Here is an 18611-nt window from a genome sequence, read left to right on the forward strand (position 1 = left end):
CTGGATGGATGGGTGGGATGGATGGATGGGGATGGTGAGGCGGAGGATGGATGGGTGGAGGGATGGATGGAAGGATGGATGGGATGGATGGGTGGGATGGGTGGAGGGAGGGATGGATGGATGGGTGGATGGATGGATGGATGGAGGGACGGATGGATGGATGGATGGATGGATGGATGGATGGGTGGAGAGATGGATGGATGGGTGGAGGGATGGATGGATGGATGGATAGGTGGATGGGTGGGATGGATGGATGGAAGGATGGATGGATGGATAGGTGGATGGGTGGATGGATGGATGGGGCATCAGGAGGGTGCTGAGACAGCAGGAAAGGGATCCCTCCCATCTCCATTACCTGTGGATCCTGCGCTGGGCCTCGGCACGCACATAGGGCGGCAGCGTGGTGACAGGACCCTGCAAGGGAAGAGCTGTGGGTACGGGGACCCCTGTTCCCAAGGACAGCCACCCCACTGCACCCCAAAAGCCTTACCAGCTCCTTGAAGGTGAGGCGGCAGCTGTAGCACAGCAGCGGGATGTAGGCAGATTTGCGCTCGGCCCTGTGGGGACAGGGACCCTCAGTGGTGGCCCTGGTGCCAATGCAGCATCCCCCCTTGCCCACACGCTCACCCCGCTGCTGGGGGGTCCTGGCAGCACCCATTCCTCTCCAGCTCCAGCTCATCCATGATCAGGGTGGGCTCCAGGGCCAGCTCCTCCTCTGTAAGAGCCAGAGGGCAGGGGTGCGATTTGGGGGTTCACAGCACCCCCCAACCTCCTGATCCCCCCCATTGCCATCCCCACTCACCCCCATCGAGGTCCAGGGCACACAGGCAGAGCAGGCAGCGCTGGGACTCGCAGGTCGCCTTGGCTCGATCTGAGCTCAGCTTCTCACCCGTCCTGCAGTCAACACAGAGGGGTGAGGAGGTGCACCCCACTGCCCCCCACACTGCCCCATGGTGTCCCCACACCGGGGATGCTGTACCGGTAGATGGTGCTGATGGTGGAGGGGAAATCCTCCTGCAGCCCCAGGAGGAAGCGCTCTACCACACGGTGAATGCTGGGCTTATCCCGGCGCTGGGGGAGCAAGCAGAGAGGGCAGGGATGGGACAGGGGGTCCCATGGGGACGCGGAGCTCAGGATCTCCTCCATGTGGAACAGGGGACACCCCTACCTTGGTGGGGAGCGGTGGCGCAATGACGGTGGGGACATCGAAGAAGTGGTTGTAGAAGGCGATCTCCTTGGCCATGTACTCCCGCATGGGACGCACCACCATCACGTCGCCGTGCCGGTTGTCCTTGAAGCCCTGTGGGTGCGTGGCTGATGGGGGACCGTGCCAGCACCAAGCCACAGACCCCCAGATCCATGGCATCACGTCACCCCTTCGGGTGAGAATGGACATCCCCAGCTCGGGGACAGGGTACCAGCGGGCTGCTCACTGTGTCGATGGCGAGGAAAGCACCACGACCCAGCGCCAGGTTGGTGAGGAGCTTGATGGCCACACGGGTACAGCTCTCGCCTGTCATCACCTTGGTGTAGCCCTTGGTCCGGGCTGTCTGCAGGATGAGGTGGATCCTGGGGACAATGTGACATCAGCTCAGAGCCACCGCGCCATGCCCGGTGCTGGGGCCGGGCAGGGTGAGTCCCTCACCGCAGCATCTGCAGCAGCTCCTCTTTTGCTGTTGGTGTCTCCACGGCTTCAAAGAGCTTCAGCAGCTCCTGGGTGAGGGCAGCAGCAGGCAGGCGGGAGGCAGCCAGGGGACCCTCTGCTGAGTCCCCGCTGCCAGGGCCAGGCAGCGAGGTGCCACTGTCCTTGTCCCCATTCCCCTTCTGCCGCTGCTGCTGGATGAAGCCCTCCACAGCCTCCTTATAGGACAGGCCGGGCTCACTGGATGTCACCGGCCCCGGGCGTAGGATGGATGCAGGCAGCTCCAGCGCCTATGGGGCAGAGACGGACACCAGGAGGGTGGTTTGGGGATAGCCAAGCATACCCATTCACTCCAGCATGTGTCCCACACCACCCTTGTACCTGTTCCAAGTGCATCAGGTAGTAGGGGAAGCCGGTTGCTTGCAGCAGGGTCTCCATGCGGGCCAGGCTCTGCTCCCGCTGTGCCAGGCTCTGCCCGCGCACTGCTCCCTCTGCAAGGCAAATGGGCAGCACCAGGGCCACAGTGAGGAGGGGGAGTCAATCCCATCTCTGAGGGGCCACAGCCTCGCCGGGCTTGGTGGCAGCCCCCAGACCTGGGGGACCCGCTGCTGGGAGCGGGGCTATTCCCTACCATCAACGTAGACGACACTGGGGATGAAGCGGAGCTTCTTGGCTGTCTCCCGGCTGAGCCCCTGGCAGAGGCACAGGGTGAGGGGGGTGGGTGAGTTGTGTCCCCTTCCCCGACCCCCTCATCACCCCCATTCTCACCTCTTGGACCTGTCGGAGCATGGCGCTGGAGACTGGTCCCCCCGACAGCGCCAGCAGCACCTATAGGGACAGGAGCGATGGTCAAGGGTGCTGCTGCCACCACCCAGGTCACCCCCACACGTGTGTACCCCCACCGGTACCTTCTCTCCTGGGAAGATGATGCGGTTCTTGCCCAGCATCGCGCGGAACTTGTGCATGAAGTACTCACGGAAGCAGTTGCTGTGGGGACACAGCCCTAAGCCATGGAGTGTTCCACAGCCCCCAGGTCCCTGAGCCCCAAAGTCCCCAAGGCCCCCGTCTCCAAGCCTTGATGTCCCAGAGACCCAATATCCCCAAGCCCTGATATCACCAAGCCCTGACTTCCCAGAGGCTCAACATCCCCAGCCATTGATATGCCAGAGACCAATCACCCCCAAACCCCAATATCCCAGAGACCCAACATCCCCAACCACTGATGTCCCCGAGATGAAACGTCCCCAAGCCCCAACATCCCAGACACTAAATGTCCCCATGCCCTAACATCCCCAAGCCTTGATGTCCCAAAGACCTGATGCCCCTAACTCTTAATATCCCAGAGACCCAATATCCCCAAACCTTGATGTTCCAGAGACCCAACAACCCCAATCCCCAACATCCCCAAGCCTTGATGTCCCAAAGACCTGATGCCCCGAAGTCCCAGAGACCCAACGTCCCCAAGCCCAAATATCCCAGAGACCCCAACAGTGCAATGTCCCAAAGCCCCAATGTCCCAAGCCTTGGTGTTCCAGAGACCCAATGTCCCCAGACATTAACGTCTCATAGACCCGACGTCCCCAAGCCCCGTGTCCCCACACACAGCATCCCCTGCCCGGGTCCCTCACCGGCAGAAGGGGTCCCCGACGCGGATGACGAGGGCGGCAGAGCCCTGCCCGCACTTCATGCATGTCCGCGGGTAGCTGCGGGGACACGGCCGGTCACCGGCAGCACCGCGGACACCGCTCCCGACCCACCCCTGCGGCGGCACCGGGCGGGGGGCGGCGATCCCGGTCCCGGGGCCATTATCGGGGGGGGTACGAGAGGCAGCCCCGGGGAGGAACCGGGGCGGGGGGGTTAGTATTGGATGTGCATCGGGGGACAGCACAGGGGGCAGGGGAACACCAGAGGCTGCACCGGGAGACACCGGAGGGTTACCGCGAACGGCACCGGGGGCAGCACCAGAGGGCAGCACCGGGGAGGTACTGAGGGGGTTACCGAGGGGCAGCACCGGGGGGTATTATGGAGGTACCGGAGGCGTGGGGGGGGCGGATACCGAGGGGGTACCGGGGATAGCAGCGGGTCGCGGATCGAGCTCCCCCACCTGCGCCCCGCGCCCCGGCGGCGCCGCGCCGGCCCCACGTCCGCGCCGCAGCCGCCATCGTCCCCCGCTGCCTCGCACATGGCCTGGTCCCGTCCCGTCCCGTCCGGTCCCGGTGCCGTCCCGTCGCAGGGCTATGACGCGGCAGCGCGCCGTGGGGTCCGGCTCCGTCCCCGCCTCCCCGCCGCCGCCGCCGCCGCCGCCGCCGCCGCCGCCGCCGCCATGTTCAGGAGCCTGCTGGTGGCGGCGGCGCAGCGGCCCCAGGCCCCGGGCGGGCCCCCGCGGCCGCCCCCCGGCGCCGGCCCCGCCGCCGAGGCGCTGGAGGCGCAGTTCAGCTGCCCCATCTGCCTCGAGGTGTTCCACCGCGCCGTCGGCATCGCGGGATGCGGACACACGTGAGCCGGGGACCGGGGCGGCGGCGGCGGCGGCGGGGACCCCCGGCACGGCACGGCCCGGCCCGACCCAGCGCCCGCTTGGTGCTCCCCCCCTCGCTCCGCGACCCAGCCCGCACCGGCACCTGTCCCCGTACCAGGATGCGTTCCCATCCCGGTATCGGGTCCCCATCCCACCCGGGACCCCCAGCCTGGTACCGGGACCCCCATGCCACCACCCCTGTCCCCGTAGGATGACCTCCATCAGTTGACACCTATCCCCCCTCCCCGCCGATGTGGTCCTCCCAGCCTGATGTGGGGACCCTCATCCTTCTCTCTCGCTTCAGGCTGATACCAGGACCCTCCATCTCCCCCGAACCCGGTACCGGGGCCCCCATCCTGCCCCCGGCTGCTCCATCAGCACCGGGCACCTTGATCCCATCCTGAAGCCCGTTTCCCTCCTGGGGAGCTGGGTGCTGACTTGTTCCCCCCCTCGTTGTGTGCACCCCAGGGTCTTACTCCACTGACCACCTCAACCCCCTTGTCCTCCTGGTTCCTACCCCCAGTGTCTCCCCCAGACCCTGCTCCCAGTGCTGGCCGGGGTCTAACCTGGGTGAGAATCCTGCCCTGACCCCACGGGTGCTGTGCCCCATGCCCCCCAGTGAAAGGCTGTCTGAAGCGCTGCTGTGGGGAGCTGGGGTCTGCTTGTCCCCCTAGAGTTCTGGGGGCACCTTGTCCCCCTTTCCCGTCCTGTTTCTGGGACATCTCGATCTCGCCCAGCGTGCTCTCGCTCTTTGCCCTCCTTCCAGTGTGTTTGGGGCTGGGGGTGCTTCATGGGGTGCTGGCAGGGACCTGGGGTGAGGGGCACCGTGGCTGTCCCTCAGCAGAGGCTCAGCCGCAGCATTTCATCCCCCTGTTCTGGGTGATGTGAGCTGGGCTGGCAGCGGAGGGGATGGGGATGCCGTGACAATTGACTTTGTGGGGCCTGAGCTGCCTTGCCTTGTGCCCGGGGGTCCTTTTCTGTGCTTCCTCTCCGCTGCTTTGATTTCTCATCCGTGCTCCTGCAGGCATAAGGACCTTGAAAGGAGGTGAACCGGGCTGTAATGTGCTCACTGCCTTTATTCCTGCATGGCTTGGATGCTCAGCACCAGTCGTTGTTTGGCTCTGTTCAAATCCACTCCCAGCCTCAGGTCTCAGAGCAGCAGCATTATCGTGTGCCCTTAGCAGTGCTTGGCCTCCCTTCACCCTCTCCCAAGCTCCCAGTTTTCCCAGTGGTGATGCTGATCCCTGGGTTTTGGGGCTGCCCTGCAGCCTGCGGTGCCCTGGGGCTGGGGTCCCACTTCTCCTCCCCACCCCAGGCTGCTCAGCACCACTCTCTGTGCCCCCAGGTTTTGCGGGGAGTGCCTGCAGCCCTGCCTGCAAGTGCCATCCCCTCTGTGCCCGCTCTGCCGCATGCCCTTCGATCCCAAGAAGGTGGAGAAGGCTTCCAGCGTGGAGAAACAGCTTTCATCCTACAAGGCTCCCTGCAGAGGCTGCAGCAAGAAGGTAAAGCTCACGGGGGAAAGCTGCCTGTACCCATCCTGCTGCCTGTCCCGCGGCTGGAGGTCACTTGCTGTTGGTGTTTGGGATTGTGGGGTCCCCCTGTTCAGTGTGTCCCCTGTTCAGTGTGTCCCCACACTGCACCCATGAGGTGTGGGGTCCCCTGTGTGTCACGGCTGCTGCTGTGAGCCAGGCGAGTGGGGCTGCATAGAGATGAAGGCACTCTCTCCTAGCTGCCTTTGTCAGCAGACTGGAGCTATTATTAGACAGTGGGGACCTTCAAAAGCAGGCTGAGGTTTTCCTGCAACACAGGAGAGGCTGAGGCAAACCGGCTCTTGCTGCTGCTGCTGCTCCAAACAGGAGTAGGGATTTCACTCTTGCTTAAGGTGCTGCAATCCCAGCGGCTGTGGGGAAGCTGAACCAGCAGCGTGGCCTGACCCTGCCTGGGGCAGTCTGGTCTGAGACGCTCCAGGGCTGTCTGTAAAGCTGTGATTCATGGTGTGTCTCCACTGATGCGCTTCCCGGCTTCCGTTAACTTTGGGGATCTTCTTGTGACTGCCTGGATGCGGCCCAGAAACTAATCCTATACAGTGTGAGAGCAGTGTGGGGTTTCTGCCTGTCAGCAGTTCCTCCTTTGAAAAGGAAAACGGAGTTAATGCTGCAGGAACGCAGCCTGGGAGGCTTGGTGTGACCTCTGGGGATATGTGCAGTGAGCATGTGGCCCCAAATCTCTGTCCTACAAAGAACAGGCTGGTGCAGCATTTCCACACTGGTGTGGGTCATCCTGCACAGACCAGTGTTTGCCCTGGTTGACCCAAACTGCTGTCCCGAGCTGTGGCAGAGGCTCCAGCGCTGTCTGGAAGGTGATGGGAATGTCTCTTCTCTCCTTGTGCTCCAGGTGACCCTCGCAAAAATGCGCTCTCACGTCTCGTCCTGCGCAAAGGTGCAGGAGCAGATGGCCAACTGCCCCAAGTTCGTTCCGGTTGTCCCCACATCCCAGCCTATTCCCAGGTACTGCCGTGTGTCGGGTAAGGAAATGTGTCCCTCCTTGCAGGCTGCGCCGTCATTCCAGTCCCTTACAAGCCCTAAAATCTGAGCATGGGGTTTACTTTCCCCATGGCAATTAGAGGGAGAAACAGCACTGATTTCGCTCCTGGCATTTGCAGCCCCTCTTTGCCTTGTGTTTCAGAGCATGGTGTGGGAGAAAGGATTGACCAAACCAGGGTGGTTCAGCCTGTGGCTGCGGTGGGAACGTTTTGGGCTGGTTTCTGCCATAGCTGGATATCACAGGAGGTGGCTGGCTTAGTTTGGAAGGAGTCGATCCAGTCCTTTCCCGGGGGATCTGAGCTCGTTCTTGCTCTCTTTAGCAATATTCCCAATCGCTCCACGTTCGTGTGCCCGTACTGTGGGGCCCGGAACTTGGACCAGCAGGAGCTGGTGAAGCACTGCATGGAGAACCACCGCAATGACCCCAACAAAGTGGTGAGTGGTGCTGGGAGGGGCTGGTTCTGTGTGGGGTAACTCCTGGAAATCCAAATATACCGTCACTGATGCTGCATCCGAGGCCACCGGCGTGCAGAGCTGTGTTTCCAGCTGGTTTAGTTTGTTTTAGATCCATCTGATGGGACGTGGGGACCTGCCCCTGTTTGTTTGGTTAGAGGCTCTCTAGGATGAGCTGCCTCCATCCCCCTGTGCTAGCAACTTGGGTGGTGCTGGATTTCCTGTCCCCATCCACACTGGGTTGACCAAGGCAGGGAACTTGCAGCTTTATCACTATTCCAGAGGTGCTCATGTGCGTGTGTGACTTGTCAGTGGGCTAAAAGCAGCCTGGGCCACGTGCCACAGGCTCTGAGCACCAAGAGATCTGCTTGGAGCAGCTGAGGGACCCCCGTTTTAGCACATCCTCTGCAGATCACACTCTGTCAGAAAGGGCGGGAGCACTATTCGCCTCTTCAGGAGATAGAGGCTAAGGGTTTGTGCCCATGGGTCACAGTTCCCCTTCCTCCCTGCCCGCTGCAGGTGTGCCCGGTCTGCTCAGCCATGCCCTGGGGGGACCCCAGCTACAAGAGCGCCAACTTCCTCCAGCACCTCCTCCACAGGCACAAGTTCTCCTATGACACCTTCGTGGTGAGTACCTGAGCTGAAACCAGGTCATCTTCCCCCAGCCTGACCCACTCTGCAGCCCCTCGGGGGACATCCTCCTTCAGGCTTTGTGGGAAGCACATGTAGCCCCTCTCAGGAGACCCCCACGGCTGTGGGGCTGAGCATCCCCCCCTTGCCCTGGAAGCGCTCGAGCTGGTCCTCATCAGACACGCCAGGAAAACCTCTCTGAAGGAGGAGGAAAATGTTACTTGCTCCATGAAGATGAGCTGTTTCCTCCATGTGCTCCATTAAATTCATCCCCTGAGGACCTGTAACACAAAAGCCCTTTTCTTTGAGGCTTCACAAGCAGTGGGAGGGAAGCAGCCCAGGCCTGGGGGGGGGTCTGGCTGCTGTAGGTGAGGGGTGTCCATGGCTCCCCTCTTGGGGAGATGCTGACCCTTCCTGAGTGGGAGTGAGGATGTGATTGCCCAGCCTCGGCTGCAGGGACCGAGGGGAGGTTTTGTCAGCATCCTGCTTTTATTGCAGCGCCATTAGAAGTCAAGGAAAGGAACCTCCAAATACTTACAGAGAAATATCCCCACACTTAGGGAGCAATCACTGTGTTGTATAAACCCAAACCGGAGCGATGGAGAAGCCCATGGCCCTGCTAGAAAGGTTTGCCCTTTGGCCACAGCTGCTTGCGTGGGCATGTTTCATCCCTGCTCTCCACCAAGTCTAAGGGCTGATGTGGGCAGATTCCAGGCTGGAGAGGGACTGTGGGCACAAAGAACACCCCAAAGAGCATGATATTCCTGGAACCCATGTGCCGGAGGAGTTGGAGGCTCGGTGTCACCGTAAGGAGCAGGGAGGGCTCCTTGCTGCGGCCACCCTGCTGCTTGATGGAGGATCTGTCCCCTGGCTGTGCCGCTTCTGACCATCCCTCTCTGGTTTTAGGACTACAACATCGACGAGGAGGCCGCGTTGCAGGCAGCCCTGGCACTGTCGCTGTCTGAGAACTGAGGGTGACCGTGGAGCACCAGACCCCGTCTCCTTTTGCACACTCAGCCGTCCCACCAGGGAGGCACAGAGCTCATCGCCCCCGTGGAGAACCGCTGCTGCTGCTCTTCCCTCTCCTCTCTGGGCACATCCCACCTTGTTTAAGAAGGTGGAGTGTCCTTATGTCGCACTGGACTGGTGAGTGAGCAGAGACTTCGCTGCAAGGAGGAGGGCAGAGTCGGCGCCGGAGGGACGGGATCGTTCCTCCGTTAGGCATTTCATACCCGTATACGGAGTATATACCTGTGTCCAGATCTATTTATTATTAGATGCTTTTTGGCACCATTTGTCTTCATGCTCTCTGTTGCAATTGAATAGGTACGTCAAACTTGGGTGCATTTTATGCAGAAATGCCCTAGTTGGAACCTTTAATCATCCATGTCCTTTGTGGGAAGGAAGAAAACAGCGCGGAGCATCTTTTGGGTTTTTAAACTCTATAAGGTTATTGCCAGAGACATCGATCTGCCCCATCCCCTGTGCTGCTTCCTTTGCTGCCCAGACCAGGCTGAATCCCAGGGCAGGACGGTTGCCCTCATGCTGACAATGGGTTCGGAGGAGTCCACAACAATGGCATCCAGTGAAACTCTCACCTTCCTCGTTTTGTACCGGCTCTTGTGATACTGAGTTCTTGCGTTTTTCTACATGAAATCGGCGTGATGCCTTTTCCACATTTTATAGAGCGGGAATAGAAGCTGTTAACCCTTCACGCTGCAATATCCGTCACTGAGGACAAGAGTATTTTTATGGAACATACATTATTAAGAAAGTCTATTTTTAAAACAAAAAAATACCCCAAACAAATGAACACGCTGTGGATTTGAAATCAGGTGGGATGCAGCAGCCGGACCCCAGACTGATGGATGCGCCTGGATGTCCTCTTTGGTTATTTCTGGTCCATTCCCTTCCCTCGTTGGCATGTTGTGGCACAGGACAGGCTGGGTCAGAGCAGCACCTCGTTGGCTGGAGGTGCCAAGCAGCTCTCCAAGCTGCCTTTTTGAGGAGCTGCAGCATCACTTGTGTTGTCCAGCAGCTGCTTGGCTGGCTGCTGACCCTGTCCAGGACGTGTGGTCAGGCTCGGGATGGCTGAGCCCTTGCAGGCGTTGCTCCTTGGCACTGCTGTACTGTGGTTTATGGTCTGTAAGGGAGCAGGCGGGTCAGTTGTGAGGTGCTGGCACTCACTGTGGAGCAGCCGGGCTGTGTCTGGGTGATGGGTGTGCAGGAGGGACGTCCGCCTGTGCAGGATCTCATCCCCAGCACTGAGCGTCTTGTCCCCCTGAAATAGGGGATTGCATCTCCCTTTCCCTGGGAATAGGGCACACTTGGACAGATGTTGGCCCAAGAGATGCTCCATAGCATCCTGGTGACCTGTCTTCTTCCATGTCTCCTTCCTCTCTGCCCTCCCTGCCTGCTGCTGGTGGGGTTTGCTTTGCTGGGCTGGGAGAGGGTGGAAGGGGGATCTCCACCAGGCTTTGGCTGTGCTGCTGCCAGCCTGAGTGTGCCCCCCCCGTACAGCAAAAATCATGTCCCATATGAAGGGTCTTCACTGGTGCTTGGGGAGAGGAGCTTTGTGCTGGGGCCCTGCCACCTTTTGGGGTCTTACCAGGGACTGGATCAGCCCAGGGCGCTCAGTGAAGGAACTGTGATGCACGATACCTTCCAGCGAGGGTTTGCAGGCAAGAGGGGTGGGAGAGCACTCCCTCTGCATGTCCCTGCTTGGAGAAGTGGTTTATCTGAGGCTCCAGCTCTGCTCCAGCAATACTGTCCTGGTTTTTACCTTTGATTTGAATGGTACTGGGTGGTTTGGGGGCTGTGAGCTCCCTGTGCTGCCAGCAGCCCCGTGAGGAGACCATGGCAGAGGGCAGGGAAAGGGCTGGAGCTGCTCTGCTGCGCTAGTGGGGAGGGATGGGGTCTTCCTTTACCAGCATTGCTGGTACCTGCCCAGCCTGGGATATGGCCCTGGTGGGATGGAGAGCACTGGTATCTCCAGAAGGGACCCAGGAGGGTTTCCCTGTCCCATCCCTTGCTGGGACCCTCATATCCCAGAGCATCCTCCATCAGCTCTCACTTGCAGGGAGCTCCCCACCTCTGGAACAGCACTGTTAACCTCTTGTCTCCTTTGTTCCTTCCTCTTCCTTTCTGCCCCACAGCGCCAGAGCAGGGGCAGCAAGAGCTGCTTTTGTAAAGCACTTTAAAGGCGCAGGCAGGCACTGCACGGGCAGCTCCTGCCTCTCCCCACGGCGCCGGCTCCGGCCGGGATGTGCCGGGAATGCTGCCGTGGCTCATCCGTGTGTTCCCCGTGACTTTTTGCATATCCAGAACTTTTACTGTTTTTTGATGAAGAATCAGATCAATGACGTATTTGTAGCAAACCATTTTTCTCAATAAAGGCAGTTTCATCCACGCCTCGTCTCCCTTGTGCCATTGCTGCCATGGGTGCAGGATGGGGCTGGGAGCGATTGCCCCCCCCATCCTGGCTTCTTGGGCTTCTCCTTTCCCAAACACAGGGCTTGACTTTGCAGCTTTGTCCCCAGCTTGTCACCTCCTCCTGTTAATGGCAGTGGTGCCGCAGGGTTTGGCAATGCCAGAGCCAGGCACTGCCAAACCTGCTGGGGGGATTCCCTCCATCGCATCCCACCTCTGTGTCCTGCCATCCCTGGCGCTCGAAGGCAGGACATGGGGAGGACACTTGGCACCACCTCCTGTCCCCGGAGCCGCGCTGGGCACTGGCCAAGGCACCACATCGGGTGTTTCTTCCCCGGGTATCCCAGGGAGGTGTCCTGGCTCCGAGCCCCCATCGGGGTTCTCCAGGGACACGGGCTGGCTCTGCACAGCCGATCGCTCCGGTCAGGGCAAGGCTGCACACACATTCCCGCTTCCTCCTTGTGGGACCGATACAGGGAGCAGCCTCTGGTGTCCCTTTGGAGAGGTACAAGGGTTTATCCTTGTCCTGGCGCTCCTGTCCCCCCAAATGTAAGTCTTTGGATTTGGGATTGCCAGGGCTGATCACATTGAGGAACCCCCTTATTTGCTCCCCAAACAGCCCCTGTGAGGCTTTGCAGGGCCAGAAGGGCACTGCAGCAGAGGGGACGGATGTGTGGCCATGCAACAGTGGCCACCAACAACCACTGACACTGTGTCTGCCTGTGCCTGCAGGGAGAAGGGGTGTCGGGGGTCCCCATGAGCCGAGGTGTCTGCTCTGTCCTGTCCCATGTCATGCCATGGGGATGCTACAGACAGTGTGAGCCCGTCTGTGGCACCTGTGTGGTGACAGTGCTGGGGACAGGACTGTCCCCAGTGTTGTCCCTTGTGCCTGCAAGCAGTTGGCTCCACACTAATGAGCCCCAGATCCTTATGGCACCTACTGATGCCTTCAGGGACACACGCAGGGGCACGGTGTAGGGACACATGAGCAAAGACAGTGTGTTCCTTATTGCTGCCAGGGCTTTCCCTGCTCAGCCAGCATCGTGTCCCACCAGCCCTGGGGCAGGATCCGGCTGGAATCCCGCTGCCAACCCCTCTATGTGTTTTGTAGAGCATCTTCCTCCTTCTCCTGCAACCCCACAGCTCCCAGCCCAGAGCGGGATGAAGCAGGGCCTTGTGTCCCCAAAAAAGAACCCTGGTGCCATGCTGAGGTCTGGCCTGGCCAAACAGGGCTGGGATGGCAGAGATGGTGGGGACAAGGACACCCTGCAAGTGTCCCTGAGCATCCCTATGGCATGGCCAGTGTCTGGGTGATGGCGGTGGGGCCATCCCCACCATGAGGGTCCCCGTGGTGGTGGGGACAGCCCTGTCCCCCTGTTGTCACCCCTGGTGCTGGGGCATGGAAGGGGGGACAGGCTGGTTTAGGTGGGTGCCAGAGGAAGCTGCTATTTTGGCTCTGCCTGGCTAAATCGGGTCCTGCAGCTGAGGGGAAAGAATCCCACATCCCAGAATAGCCGCATGCCGGGTCCTCCCCTCCCATCCATGGAAAATGCCTATAAATACCGGGATGTGGGGCCAGGGACCCCCTGCCCTGCCACATAGGGGGTCCCCAAAGCTCCCTGCTATGGAGAGGAGCAGTGGAGGGGTGCTGCTCCCATCCTCCACCCCATCAGCGCCACAGTGTCACCCACATCCCCCCCAACACCCGGATCTGGGGGCATTTTGCGCTGCAATGAGTGACCATGGGATAAAAATACCCCCGGGGGGGGGGTGACACAGGCAGTGGGGCCCAGCTGGGGGCGCCCATAGGGGTGAATGGGGCCAGTGTCTGCTGGGGGCACTGGGAGAACTGGCTTGGGGGTACTGGGAGCACTGGAGGACTGGGGATACTGGGTCACTGTGAGCACTGCAGAGGGGAATGGGAGCGCTGAAGGGATGCCAAGGGTAGGGGGAGCACTGGAGGGGCACTGGGATATTGGGTACAGGGCATACTGGGAGCGCTGGGGGCTGCAAAGGCACTGGGATCCTGGAGGTCTTGAAGGATCTGGCAGCACTGCGCGAACACTGGGGATATTGGGAGTGCTGGGGTGGGATGTGGTATAGGGGTTTTGGGAACACTGGGGGCACTGGGAACACTGGGAGCACTGGGGGCATGGGAGCACTGGGGGCACTGGGACCACTGGGGGTACTGGGAGCACTGGGGGGCACTGGGGAGCACTGGGAGCACTGGGGGGCAATGGGAGCACTGGGGGTACTGGGGGCACTGGGATGCATTGGGGGCACTGGGAGCACTGGGGGCACTGGGAGCACTGGGGGGCACTGGGATGCACTGGGAACGCTGGAGGGCACTGGGAGCACTGGGATGCACTGGGGGCACTGGCAGCACTGGGGGGCACTGGGAGCACTGCGGGCACTGGGGGCACTGGGAGCACTGGGGGCACTGGGGGGCACTGGGATGCATTGGGGGCACGGGGGGCACTGGGGGGCACTGGGGGCACTGGGAACGCTGGAGGCACTGGGGAGCACTGGGGGCACTGGGAGCACTTGGGAGCACTGGGGGCACTGGGACGCATTGGGGGGCACTGGGGAGCACTGGGAGCACTGGGAGCACTGGGATGCACTGGGGGCCCTGGAAGCACTGGGGGGCACTGGGAGCACTGCGGGCACTGGGGGCACTGGAGGGCACTGGGAGAACTGAGGGCACTGGGAGCAGTGGGCGCTGCACCGCCAACCCTGCGCATGCGCATCCCCTTCCCGACTCGAAGATGGCGTTGCCGCCTCCAGCCCACCGCAGCGCCGTCATGGCGCGGGGACGGGCGGCACCTCACCGTGGTCCGATCGCTTCCATTGGATGCCAACAGCCGGGCGTTGCCACACTGACGAATAGCGAGACTGGAACCATCCGCAGGCCACGATGACGTGCATAGTGCGGGGAGCGGGCTCGATGCCGTGCCTGCAGCCGCCGCCGCAGCGCGATGTCGGAGGAGCGGGCGCTCGCCGTGGTGACCTGCACGGCGCCCGTCAACATCGCTGTCATCAAGTACTGTGAGTGCCGCCCGCACCGCCACCGGCACCGGGACCGGGACCCCGCTCCGGGGCTGCGGAGCGCCCGGGCGCAGCGGTGCGGGGAGGGTTTGGGACCCGCCGGGCGTGGGAACGATGCGGTGATGGGACGGGACGAGATGTGCTGGACCGTGCCGTGCTGTAGTGTGCCCAGCCAGCCTGCGGCAAGCTGCGATATGCCGTGTCCGTGTCGTGCCGTGCGGATCTTAGGGGGATCTTATCTATAAGAGAGGAGGATGGAGTGAGGTGGGGTGGGTCTCTTGTCCCAAATAATAAGGGATGGGATAAGAGGAAATGGCCTCCAGGGAGGTTTAGAGGGATATTGGGAACAATTCCTTCCCCAAAGGGTGCTCAGGCATTGGAACAGGCTGCCCAGGGCAGTGCTGGAGTCACCGGCCCTGCAAGTGTTCACACATCGTGTACATGGGTCTCTCAGTGCCATGGGTTAGTGGTGGCCTTGGCAGTGCTGGGAATGGTTGGATTTGGTGTTCATAAAGGTCTTTCCAAACCCCGTTTGCTCTATGGTTCTGTGCCATGCCGAGTGATGCGGTGCCATACTTACCTGTGCTGAGTTGTGCCGTGCCATGCTCTCTCTTGCAGGGGGCAAGCGGGACAATGACCTCATCCTGCCCATCAACTCCTCCCTGAGCGTCACGCTGCACCAGGACCAGGTTGGGATGGGGTTGGGACCGGGGTCAGACCCCTCTGCCCCCCATCCCATGCTTGGGGGCTGTGGAGCCCCCCACCCGCTGCACTGACCCCCATCTCCCTGCAGCTCAAGACCACCACCACGGCCGCCGCCAGCCGGGACTTCACAGAGGACCGGCTATGGCTGAATGGGGAGGAGGTGGACGTGGGGCACCCCCGGCTGCAGGCCTGCCTGCGGGAGGGTGAGTGTCCCCCCATCCCATCCACCGGGGAGAGCTGCCCCCCATTCCAACCCCAATTCCCTCCCTCTGTCCCTCACAGTGCGGCGCCTGGCCCGAAAGCGCCGTGGCAGCAGCACCGAGGACACGGCCCCGCTCATCCTCTCCTATAAGGTTCACATCGCCACCGAGAACAACTTCCCCACCGCGGCCGGTTTGGCATCCTCCGCTGCCGGCTATGCGTGCCTCGGTGGGTGAGCAGGGACACGGGGGACACCGGTTCCCAGGCCTGTCCCCACCATCCTGACCCCATCCCCGTGCCCGCAGTGTCGGCGCTGGCGCGGCTGTACGGCGTGGAGGGCGAGCTGTCGGAGGTGGCGCGTCGCGGCTCGGGCAGCGCCTGCCGCAGCATGCTGGGGGGCTTCGTGCAGTGGCAGCGGGGTGAGCGGCCGGACGGCAGGGACAGCATCGCGCAGCAAGTGGCCCCCGAAACGCACTGGCCGGAGCTCAGGGTCCTCGTCCTGGTGGTGAGGGGATGGGGAGGGGGTGAACCCACCACCTCCCGGCGATGGTGGTGGGGCATCCCAACCCTGTGTGGGTGCTGACCATGGGGATCAGGGGGTGCCCCTTGCTGGGGGATCAGGGGGTGCCCCTTGCTGGGGCTGGGGGGTCAGGGGGTGCCCTTTGCTGGGGGATCAGGGGGTGCCCTTTGCTGGGGCTGGGGGATCAGGGGGTGCCCCTTGGTGGGGCTTGGGGATCAGGGGATGCTCCTTGTTGGGACTGCAGGATCAGGGGGTGCCCCTTGCTGGGGCTGGGGGATCAGGGGGTGCCCTTTGCTGGGGCTGGGGGATCAGGGGGTGCCCTTTGCTGGGGGATCAGGGGGTGCCCCTTGCTAGGACTGGGGGATCAGGGTGTGCCCCTTGGTGGGGCTGGGGGATAAGGGGATGCTTCTTGTTGGGGCTGGGGGATCACGGGGTGCTCCTTGCTGGGGGATCAGGGGGTGCCCCTTGTTGGGGCTGGGGGACCAGGGTCTGCCCCTTGCTGGAGCTGGGGGCTTGGTGGGGTGTCATGTCCCATCATCTGTGTCTCCCCCTAGGTCAGTGGCGAGAAGAAGCAGGTCGGCAGCACAGCAGGGATGCAGACCAGCGTGGACACCAGCCCCTTGCTGAAGGTAGGGAGCTCAATCCTGCCCAGGGCAGCTGCCTGCAGGCAGGGTTTGGGGTCCTGTTTCCCCTTAGCGGGGGCATGTCTCCATGCTGGAGAGCGCTGAGGGAGCACAGGGGAGGTTGAGTGAACCCCAGAGGGTGCTGTGGGTGTCACCGAACTGGGGTGACCACGGCCCCCATCGCGGCAGCACCGCGCAGAGGTGGTGGTGCCGGAGCGCCTGGCCCTGATGGTTCGGCACATCCGTGAGCGGGACTTCGAGGGCTTCGGGCAGCTCACCATGCAGGACAGCAACCAGTTCCACGCCACCTGCCTTGACACCTTCCCCCCCATCTTCTACCTCAACGACCTCTCACGGCACATCATCGCCTTAGCACACCGCTTCAATGCCCACCACGGGTGCACCAAGGTACCCGCGCCAGCCCCATGGGGCTATGGGGGTGCGCTGCGGTGCTGTGGTTCCTCACCCCATATTGGGTCTCATCTCACCACAGGTAGCGTACACCTTTGATGCCGGCCCCAACGCCGTCATCTTCATGCTGGCTGACACCGTGGCTGAGTTCGTGGAGGTGGTGAGACGCAGCTTCCCCCCCGCCACCAACGGGGACCAGTAAGGACAATCCCATCGCTCTATGGGGGGAGCAGGGTGGTTGGGGGGCTGCGGCAGGGGCTGACGGCTCCGCTGTGCCGCAGGTTTGTGCGCGGGCTCCCTGTGAGCGCGGCCTCGCTGCCGGAGGAGCTGCTCGCGGCCGTGGTGGCTGAGCCGGTGCCAGGGGCTGTCCAGTACATCCTGCACACCAAGGTACAGGGCTGGGGGGAGCGTGGGGCAGGGGAGCCCATCTGCCAGCACCAGGGGTGTGTGTTGGGCCCCATCCCTGTCCCCAGGGGGGTATAGGACCACATTTCCATCTCGGGGGGGGGGGGTTATGTGAGACCCCATCTCCATCCCCATCCCCAGGGGGTCTGCGAGACTCTGTCTCCAGGGGTGCACATGACACCATCCTTATCCTGAAGGGTGCACAGGACCCCATTCCCATCCCCAGGGGGGTGTGTGTGGCCCCATCCCTGTCACCACGGGTGTATTCAGGGCTCTGTCCCCATCTCCATGGGGTTATGTGACACCCCATCCCTGTCCCAATCCCCAGGGGGGGTCTGCAAGACCCCATCTCCAAGGGTACACAGGACCCAATCCCTGTACCCCGAGGTCTACAGGACCCCATTCCCATCCCCAGGGTTGTATGCGGGACCTCATTCCCTGTCCTTAGGAGTGCACAGGACCCTCATTCCCATTCCTATCCCGGTGGGGGTATGTGAGAGCTTGTCCCCATCCCCAGGGTTGTGCATGAGCCGCTATCCCCATCCCCGGGGGTGCACAGGACCCCATTCCCTGTCCCCATCCTCAGGGTTGTGTGCAGGACCCCGTCCCTGTCCCCCTCCTTAGACACATTCCCATTGGCATGATCCATGGGGTGCCCTTTTGGGGTCTGTGGGACCCAGAGCTGCCCCACAATCCCAAAGGGATATCCTTGCAGGCAGCGGGCTCCCTGGTGCCAAGATCCATCCCCTGCTGCCCCTAACCTATCTCCTGCCCCACAGCCCGGTCCCGGACCCCAGTTCCTGGATGACCCCAACCTCCTGGGAGCAGACGGGCTGCCCCGCCGGACAGCCTGAGCCCGGTGACACCGCCAGGGACAACCGTGATGTGCCGGGGGGCTCTGCCGGTGCCACCCTGGTGCGAAGCTGTCCCCAGCCCCGAGGCAGATTGTGACCCCGGGGCTGGTTTTTACTCTTTTGTAAGGAAATAGAGAGTTTCTGCTGCAGCGCTGTTTTGGGGTGTCCAGGCTCCACAGGCGGTGGGGTGGGGAGCAGGAGACAGGGCTGGTTCATCCTTATGGCTGTGCCCGGCCATGCTGGGGCTCATCCTGTCCCCCTGCACAGCTGCTGTCACCTCACATGGTCCCTGTTCTCCCCACGTCCATTGTGGGGCTGCTTCTGTTCCATTTCCCCCCTGCTGCCCCTGCTAGGACTGATGCTGTTCCCCTGTGTCCCTCGCAGGACTGATCCTGTCTCCCTGTGTCCCTCGCAGGACTGATCCTGTCCCTCAGATGTCCCTGCTAGCACTGATCCTGCCCACAGCATCACCCTCATCACCCCACATGGCCCCTGTTCCCACCCCAATGACCCTTTCAGGGCTGATCCTGTCCCCCTGGACTGGACTGGTGCTGCCCCCCTGCACCATCCTCATCGCCCCACATGTCCCGTGTCCCCGGGTATCCCTTATGGGGGTCCCGGCCCCGCTCGGTCCC

The 18611-nt window shown here is 62.0% G+C and overlaps 3 protein-coding genes across 4 annotated transcripts; 2 read left to right on the forward strand and 1 right to left on the reverse strand.

The window, feature by feature from the left end:
- Nucleotides 1-231: 231 nt before the first annotated feature.
- On the reverse strand, nucleotides 232-4041 carry CTU2 (cytosolic thiouridylase subunit 2). Its single transcript, XM_030512043.1, has 14 exons — nucleotides 3747-4041; nucleotides 3271-3345; nucleotides 2551-2629; nucleotides 2411-2470; nucleotides 2274-2334; nucleotides 2024-2133; nucleotides 1646-1932; nucleotides 1434-1569; nucleotides 1169-1300; nucleotides 980-1071; nucleotides 803-894; nucleotides 628-715; nucleotides 491-557; nucleotides 232-414 (listed from the first exon to the last, which is right to left on the reverse strand). Exons 1-14 carry the CDS (start codon nucleotides 3824-3826, stop codon nucleotides 352-354), a joined length of 1422 nt encoding a protein of 473 aa, XP_030367903.1. The 5' UTR covers nucleotides 3827-4041; the 3' UTR covers nucleotides 232-351.
- On the forward strand, nucleotides 3891-11191 carry RNF166 (ring finger protein 166). Of its 2 annotated transcripts, XR_003995052.2 has the most exons (7): nucleotides 3891-4138; nucleotides 5503-5659; nucleotides 6552-6664; nucleotides 7021-7135; nucleotides 7673-7780; nucleotides 8690-8929; nucleotides 9110-11191. XR_003995052.2 is itself a non-coding variant. In XM_030512052.2 (6 exons), the coding sequence occupies exons 1-6, from the start codon at nucleotides 3966-3968 to the stop codon at nucleotides 8753-8755; spliced, it is 732 nt and encodes a 243-aa protein (XP_030367912.1). In that variant the 5' UTR covers nucleotides 3891-3965; the 3' UTR covers nucleotides 8756-11191. The 2 variants fall into 2 exon arrangements, 1 of the variants encoding a protein (XP_030367912.1); XM_030512052.2 differs by having other exon boundaries at nucleotides 8690-11191.
- A 2937-nt stretch (nucleotides 11192-14128) lies between these two features.
- On the forward strand, nucleotides 14129-18125 carry MVD (mevalonate diphosphate decarboxylase). The gene is made up of 10 exons (XM_030512049.1): nucleotides 14129-14257; nucleotides 14876-14946; nucleotides 15051-15165; nucleotides 15245-15391; nucleotides 15469-15668; nucleotides 16238-16312; nucleotides 16496-16714; nucleotides 16800-16915; nucleotides 16999-17107; nucleotides 17902-18125. The coding sequence occupies exons 1-10, from the start codon at nucleotides 14188-14190 to the stop codon at nucleotides 17974-17976; spliced, it is 1197 nt and encodes a 398-aa protein (XP_030367909.1). The 5' UTR covers nucleotides 14129-14187; the 3' UTR covers nucleotides 17977-18125.
- The last annotated feature ends 486 nt before the right edge of the window (nucleotides 18126-18611 follow it).

Source organism: Strigops habroptila, chromosome Z (assembly GCF_004027225.2).
Source record: "Strigops habroptila isolate Jane chromosome Z, bStrHab1.2.pri, whole genome shotgun sequence".
Taxonomy (NCBI): domain Eukaryota; kingdom Metazoa; phylum Chordata; class Aves; order Psittaciformes; family Psittacidae; genus Strigops; species Strigops habroptila.

Bases quoted from the DNA above. Each gene is read 5' to 3' on its own strand.
- RNF166 (XM_030512052.2), top strand. From the start codon at position 3,966: ATGTTCAGGAGCCTGCTGGTGGCGGCGGCGCAGCGGCCCCAGGCCCCG. The intron at 6,665-7,020 runs GTACTGCCGTGT...TGCTCTCTTTAG, and splicing joins ACATCCCAGCCTATTCCCAG to CAATATTCCCAATCGCTCCA. The intron at 7,136-7,672 runs GTGAGTGGTGCT...TGCCCGCTGCAG, and splicing joins GCAATGACCCCAACAAAGTG to GTGTGCCCGGTCTGCTCAGC.
- CTU2 (XM_030512043.1), bottom strand. From the start codon at position 3,826: ATGTGCGAGGCAGCGGGGGACGATGGCGGCTGCGGCGCGGACGTGGGG. The intron at 3,346-3,746 runs GTGGGGGAGCTC...GTGTCCCCGCAG, and splicing joins CGCCGGGGCGCGGGGCGCAG to CTACCCGCGGACATGCATGA. The intron at 1,933-2,023 runs GTACAAGGGTGG...TCTGCCCCATAG, and splicing joins ACCTGATGCACTTGGAACAG to GCGCTGGAGCTGCCTGCATC.
- MVD (XM_030512049.1), top strand. From the start codon at position 14,188: ATGTCGGAGGAGCGGGCGCTCGCCGTGGTGACCTGCACGGCGCCCGTC. The intron at 15,166-15,244 runs GTGAGTGTCCCC...TGTCCCTCACAG, and splicing joins GCAGGCCTGCCTGCGGGAGG to TGCGGCGCCTGGCCCGAAAG. The intron at 17,108-17,901 runs GTACAGGGCTGG...CCTGCCCCACAG, and splicing joins AGTACATCCTGCACACCAAG to CCCGGTCCCGGACCCCAGTT.